This window comes from Monopterus albus, unplaced genomic scaffold (assembly GCF_001952655.1).
Source record: "Monopterus albus unplaced genomic scaffold, M_albus_1.0 scaffold18.1, whole genome shotgun sequence".
NCBI classification, from domain to species: Eukaryota; Metazoa; Chordata; class Actinopteri; order Synbranchiformes; family Synbranchidae; genus Monopterus; species Monopterus albus.
Window position 1 is genome coordinate 8,821,786 of NW_018127898.1, and position 7,302 is coordinate 8,829,087.

General features: G+C 43.8%; 1 protein-coding gene across 2 annotated transcripts in view; it reads right to left on the reverse strand.

The window, feature by feature from the left end:
- Nucleotides 1-7,302, reverse strand: part of pdzrn3b (PDZ domain containing RING finger 3b) — a 95,796-nt gene that overhangs the window by 38,405 nt on the left and 50,089 nt on the right. Inside the window, exon 1 of one of the 2 annotated variants that reach the window (XM_020593074.1) lies at nt 6,848-6,889. The exons of the other annotated variant lie outside the window; for it this stretch is intronic. Within the exon in view, the coding sequence (XP_020448730.1) occupies nt 6,848-6,859 (12 nt within the window). The 5' untranslated portion in view covers nt 6,860-6,889. Of the gene's footprint in view, nt 1-6,847; nt 6,890-7,302 lie in introns of those variants that run through there. 2 annotated transcript variants of the gene reach the window in all.

A 7,302-nucleotide genomic window follows, 5' to 3' on the forward strand; every position in this document is an offset into this window, starting at 1 on the left:
CTCTTTCATTCAGCTTCAACCCTCGGGCAGAGAAAACACTGAGAAAAACAGAATGTGGTAGAACTGTCGGTTCAGAGTTCTGTCTCTTTACACTAAAACCTTCTATGAATTAAATGGTTTTCCCTCAGCTGGCCTTGAAATCCAGGCTGTGGTGAGCTGCCACTAGAAACAGGAGGAAAAGGAGCTCTGTGGGCTTTCGGGCACAGCACAAGTGGCTGGGTGGGAACGTGGCTGAGCTAGGCCTGGCGGGTGCTGGGTCACGTTTTGGTGACAGTGCGGCTGGTCGTTCTGGGCTCAATGAGGAATGAGAGGCTGGCCACAGCAGCCAAAGACATGTGTCCCAGTGTAAACTTCTTATTCTGGTGGTGAGGCCGAGAAGCTGCTGTAATTACTGCAGATCATGAGAAGATGAACAGCAACTTACAGAAAAGAAGGAGAAGAAGTAGATGAAGAGGAGGAAATCTGGGTATGAGGGCTGGAGCAGAGGGTTGGGGGCAGGGGGCATGGTTTTAATCCTCACATCGATCTTTATCTCTCGCAGATTCCCAGTACAGAATTATACAGAGAACAGGCCTGGGGCAGGGAGTACAGTTCACACCAGCACTGCACTCTGAAACCAAACACGTCTTGTTACATTCTCCATTCCAGAGGCCCTTGGCAAATCAACACTAATGCTACTGAGAGCCAGAGTGCTGAAAATGAAGTTAGTAGAAAATCATTTTCCTGGTACAATGGACTTACATAAAAAAAAAAGAGCATAAATCTTTTCCAAGTTTTCCATGCTCTTGCTGAAGGCCTGTGACCTGACGTGTCTTAAAGAAAGCTCCATGGACTTAGTTGATACACTCAAGTATTCCCCAAGCTAAACTCAGGAAACGAAAATATCTCTTAAAGGAAACAGAAATCCAGCTCTTCATACGGCAGTATTGCCAGCTAGATGTAAAAAGTATGACTCTTGCACTTATATTGTTGTTGTTGATGTTTTCCTGCTCATCCTTCTGTTCATATTACAAAGGCCCCTTAACAGAACTCTACAATGCTAGCCAATTAGCACCTGCTTTTTTTGCAGCATTCAAACCTTCATGTGTAGTGAAAAACAAGTGAAACCACTCAGGGGCTATTATTCTTTGAAGTCGCTTCAGTGGGTTACTCTTTAACTCTGAGTAAGAAGTTAAAATTTGTATGTGAATGACACAAGAGCGCCTTTGTCAGACATTTCTCTGAAACTCTACGTGTTTTAAAGCTAAAACTGTGGGCCACATGAAACAACACCAGAAATAGCTTGAGTTTGGGTATGTGTCATATTTGCCCACATGCGTAGGTCAGAATTAGTACCTTGCATTCTAACTAGTAACTACTCGGCTCCATCCTCGGACTCCTGCTTGGCATTTCCTCTAACCCAGCTCTGATTAACAAATTAACGAGCTTGGGAACTCATCCAGGCTTCAGGTGGTGGTGCAGGAGTACATGACCTGACTGCTGAGGATTAAAGCTCCTTTATTTCCAGATTACACAGCACTTAGCCCCAGGGTGGAAAGAATAGATGGGGGGCGTTTGTGGGACTCGGAGAGGGGAAGGGCGTCAGGTGTACACTCACAGATTAGCGCAAAGCTCCTGGTTAATAAAAGAAAGGATGAGTGCCACTCTCCGTGTTGCCTTTGAAGTCTGAACAGACAGAGGAATAAAAGGCATTTCCCCCTGAAAAACGCCCCCAGATGGTTAAGATCCAGACACAGTCTCCCAGAGGTCAGCGCTGATAAGGAGGACGGAGATTAGACACATCCGGCTTCAAGTTCTTTCTGTCTCTCACTTTCGTTCCTCAGCCCTATACAGTATCCCTGCCCTAACTGAATTTTTTTTAGACCTTCTCACATCGGAGCAAATGCCTTGCCAACAGCCAAAGGTGACAAGGGAAGCCTTGTTCGTCACTCTTGACTGACTTTGCCAGTTACAGAAGGTCAGCCTCCACTAGTCAGGTTTAGGGGTGTTGCTAACAACAATCACAAAGTGCTAAGATGTGTGAGAAAGTGTGATACAAGCTTAAGGTTGATCTGCATTTTCTCTCACCAAAGCTGGCAAGAAGAGAAGGTGAGGAAAAGTGCTCCTACAGCATGCTAATACGCATTAAAAAGTGTTTTGGCTGTGTGAAAACCAGGGATGCTTTAGAATCAGGTTTTACTAGCAGTTAGGGCAATAACATAGGGAGGGAGGGGAAACTCAGACGCTCACTAATAAGAAGAAGCCTGGAGTGGAGATACAGAGAAATATGGTGTGAGGAGGTGAACACAGGCAGAGAGGTGAAATGTGCATGAGCTGTGGCTCGGGGCTCAGCAGCAGAGCAGAGAGGGATGTCACTGATGGACATGTCAGACATTGTGTTAACAAGCAGCCTGTGGATTGCGCAGCACACATACACACCGAACCACACATGCTTGTGAAAACATACTGTACTGAACAAAGAGATGTTACTGTATTTCTGTCCTTGAGAGAGTTCTGCAATGACCATAGTTGTCTCCTTAGCCAAACCTTATTATTCGAGATTTCCTATTTGATCACATCTTGGTTTTGATGCCATTTGTGGGTGGGATATTTCCACTAACAGCCACTGAGTGTGTTAGCACTATTAGCACTCAGTAAAAAGTTTGCTATATTATTTTTGTTGTTCTTGGCAAGGCTGAATCTTTTCTAATGGAGCACTGCACCGATTTGGGGGCGGCTGTGGCTCAGGAGGTAGAGCAGCTCGTCTCCTCACCAGAACGCTGTGGCGGTTTGACTCCCGGCTTCTACATGTCGAAGTGTACTTGAGCAAGATGCCAAATCCCCAGTTGCTCCAGGTGATGTCACCAGTGTGTGAATGGGCAAATAGTGTGTAAGTGCTTTGAGTGTGCTACAATGCACAGAAAAGTGCTTTACCAATTTTACACATTAAGATTAGTTTACTTGGCATATGAAATGCTACTTACCCTGTAAAAACAGAGAAGGACTAACAGTGGCTCTGAACTAAATGAACAGAGATTCTTTCCAAATGTGTTGCAGTCCAGTGAGGTTAAATTACAGGCGAGCTATAACACTCACTGTGCCGGCACACTTGTTAACTCCAGGATCTGTTAGCTACAACAGCCTGGCTCTTTTTCAAGTGGTCTTCTCCCAGATAAATGTCAGTGACCTCGGATTCATTTCCCGAAGACTTTAACTAGTGATGATTCACTGACTCTCGAAGCTGGCTTTGGCAGTTTTGAGGGTAAAGTGGCACTGGAGCCACATCTGTCAGTATGCTGCCAGCCAGTTATGACTTGCTGTTATTTCATACTGATGTCTTTCCAGAGCTACAGATGCCAAAGCACTGCTATCATTTGCCCAGATGAGCTGGAGCTGCTAGCTCATTATGAGCCAAAGCTGTAATCCCTGTTCTTGTGACCCTTTGCAAAAGGCATCAGTTGATCAGCGAATGCCCCCCTTGGCATCTTCGCTTGACTCCAGGTTAATTGAGGGGTTTTGGAGTGAGAGAGAAAAATGGAGAAAAAACTGCAAAAGAATACAATGGGTAAAAAAAGAAAGGTTTATGAAGAACACATGTTTATTCAGAGAGACAACCCAGAGGAGAGAGGACGGGCTAGAAGCCAGGTAGTCACTGGAAATGTAGATGAGGCACAATCAGAGCAGCAGATGGCACTGATAGCATGGAAGTGCTGGCGAGCAGGGAGTATGGAACAGTAAGACAAGGCTCATTATCACTTCTCTCTGCATCACATGGCACATCAAACCCCCCCCCCCTTCAATCACCACCCGTATCTCTTGCTTCATGTCTGATAGCAGTACACTGCGCCCCAAGCATGTTCTCTCGCCTTCTGTGCAGCATGAAGTCTCAAACCACTCCCCATCACTGGGACTTTTGCCCGGACCAGTTAGAAATACAATAATTCATTTCCCCCAATCTGATTTGCCATGTTGAGAATTCATTGTTAGTGTGTTGATATCATGGGGTAGGAGTTTTCAACATTGTCTCTGAGAATTTTCTGTCTTTTCTCTTATGTGAAAATGAATTCACCCATCTGTTTCTGTTTTGACATAGCCTCAGCAATTGCAATGCAGGCCTCCTCACAAGGCTTCAAGAATACGGCTTTCAGGATCACTGCTAACCGACTCTGCCATGCCCTTGCTATATTGTCAAAACTGCCCAAAACATGCCTGCATTTATTCATCCAAAAATTGTCAGGCTGTTCTCTTTACCAGCACACGTCGTATCATGTGGGAAGCCCTTTGTAACCTCCTGCTCAACCCATTGACTGTGCATTTTTACTGGCAGCCCAGCAAACACCAAACCACAAAAGCAGCACGAGTTTAAAATACACGGTGCAATATCAGTCTACTTGACAACCGTGTTTCTGTTGACCTTCCACAGAAATACAAATTTCACATCATTTCATTGAGCAAATGCGATCATAACTGTTTATAAATATTGAGGGGTACCTCAAGCTCTGCTCAGTTGTAAACCCTAAATGCAATTGAGGGTAGTTAGCAGCCAAGCGAGGCTGAATGTGATCCCTATCTGAGGTCATGACTGCGTGGTTGTGTGTAAGGGAGAATATAACTAAGCCAGCATAACTATCAATGTTAAGGATGTGTGGTCTGGCCAAAGTGGATGTAGGTTTGGAAGGGAAATGAGGTTGAATGTGAGACTGCACAACAAGGTTTGCTCAGCGATCCCAATGGTTGGGTTGGCTGGCCCTCTAGAGAACCGAGGTCAAATGTTCTATTAAAGTGAGGAACCAAAATACACCAAGGACGTGGTCACTTGGTGATGCAGCTGTTTCTTCTCAAAAAAGGCAAACCTAATAGGCAATAACAGTGATGGTGTCAGGCATCAGAGGCAATATGAGGGTAAAATCTGGTCAAGAATAAATGCCCCTTGGTTTGAAAATATATGTCAAATTGTCAAGTCTTAAAATTTCTTTATAGTCCAAGTGCATTTCTCTTACTTTGCACCTTAGTCAGAATGAAAACAAGTGTAAAGGTAGAGCCGTCATCTCTGCTCTTGAGGTTGCACATAGATAGCACCACCGTGATAATCTGACTGCAAAACACCACCATGCCATTTTTGCACCCTGACCAGTCAAGTACTGTGCCATGCAAACACTACCTGCCAGGATGAGACAGGTTTCAGTTTACATTGTGTCCTGTAGTGATACAGCACTCACAACACTTTGTGTTGTATATAAACTTTTTCATAACTACTGTTAGGTATTTTTAGTCAGATAGATATTGGATAGATACTCTATGTATTAGAAATGTTTAGTGGAGATAGAATGTCTAGTTAGACTGTTAAATGCTTAGGCATGCTTATGAGTTTCTACAGGGTACATCTGGTCAAGGATAACTAGAGAGAAGAGTTGATGACTGTCAGCAGACAGGGTGTTTAATATTATTATTATGACGTGTATAACTGTAGCCTTAGCCATAATATGTTCTTATGTTTAAGTCACGACATGTACTAGAGGTCGTGAGAATGTTTTTAGCTACACACCACTTAACCAACAGACACACACATGCACATTGATTTGCTTCATGTTTTGACTACTGTTATGGCCAGCTGCAAAGCTGGTAACAGAGACGTCTCGGTTGACGTTTCTGTGTAGTATGGGGCTAGCCCAACCGAGGTGATAAAATGTATAGGCCTGGTGGGCTCAGGGTCTTTCATCTTACATCTGCCTGCGTGCAGGATGGAGGTGCAAGATGCCTGAGTGTGTAATGTTAATTTTACCTGTGATCCTTTGAATAAATCAGCACTGTTTTGTAGTTACTTGGACTGCCTCGTCTCTCTGAGTTAGCAATGGTAATAAGAACCATATCTTGCACTACACTTCTTGGTTGCCTCCCATTTCCTATGCTTTCCTCATTGTGAGATTCTTGATACTGTTGTTGAAAACAAAAATTCTCATTCAGTAACTCATTCCGTTGCTGGCTTTGTTCACTGTTCGTGACAACTTCCTTACAATGTTAGAATAAGCACTCTTATCTTTAACAGCTCTGTGTCCCCCACCCCTCATCCACTCCCTGCTGCTCCCAGGATGTGGCTGAAGTGTGTTTATGTTGGTGCTGATGGTGTGTTGCCATCAGAGATTTGTAGTGGTCTCCCTACTACTATAACCCCCTACACCAAAAACTTCTTAGCACTTTCTGCCCAGACTGGGTTAGGGTATAAAACAGCTTGTATGTAAAGTAGGGATCTGGCAGACAACTAATTTTCCCTCTCATGAACACCACCTCATTGAACACGACTTCACTTTTGGATCAACATGTTCTTTCATCCTTTTCATAACCTCGATCTCCGATCATCGGCACATCGGCCCTTGATAAGGATTACAGCCATCGTCACTCACCTGTTTACCCCTGGGCTATTAACTTGTAATAATCACATGCTCCTGAATGGAAGTTACTCTTTAGCACCAGCTTGAGGATTATGCAAAGGGTAAGTCAATACAGGTTAAGTCTCTATTATTACACAGCCAATACTCTCTCCTCCTGGCGCTAAATTGCCATGAGTAAATGGCTTCTTTTGTGGCATCTGTACAATAGAAAAAAGAAGTGAGATAGCGTCTGCTTGCGCCTGTAATCCGCAGCCAGGTTTGACTGACGTGCTGCATTATTAGCATGACACAGGCTAAGGAATGGGAGCTCCCAGATTACAATTTACACACTATCTTCTGATGCCGCTCAAGTCAAGAGCTTGTCACAACAATAGGTACCCTAGGGATATCACACACAAAGTAAATACACACTCACACAGGGAAAAGATGTCAGAAAGGAGGGGATGACAGAGAACTTAAAATTGTAACACTTTACTTACTTGGCAGATCATAAAGGCTTTATAGCACAGGCAATCTTTCTTACCTGTTAGAAAAAAAGAGAAAAAAGACAGAGATGGAGAATGTTAAGTATATTTCTTTAACATATTGTCCATGTCACTTCTCGGCCAGTTGGTTTGGGTTCATTCTTCTCTCCCTTGGAGACAGAGAGAGCGACTGGATGTCCATATTTGGCTGTGTGGCGCTCCTCTAGACGGCCTCTGTTTAATAACACAGTGCCTGGTCTCAGCTGGCTGAGCTCATGGGCATTATTCCCCTCTCTCCACTGTTAACTATTATCTTTAACAAGCCCATACACACAGACAACACAGGCCAATGCACAGGACTCACATGAATAAAGTTGGTGTAAAAGTAACACTAATGATGCTACTAAAGATATCAATGCAACTGTTAGTAATATTGCTTTTTGATACAGTTACTGCTATTACCATTATTA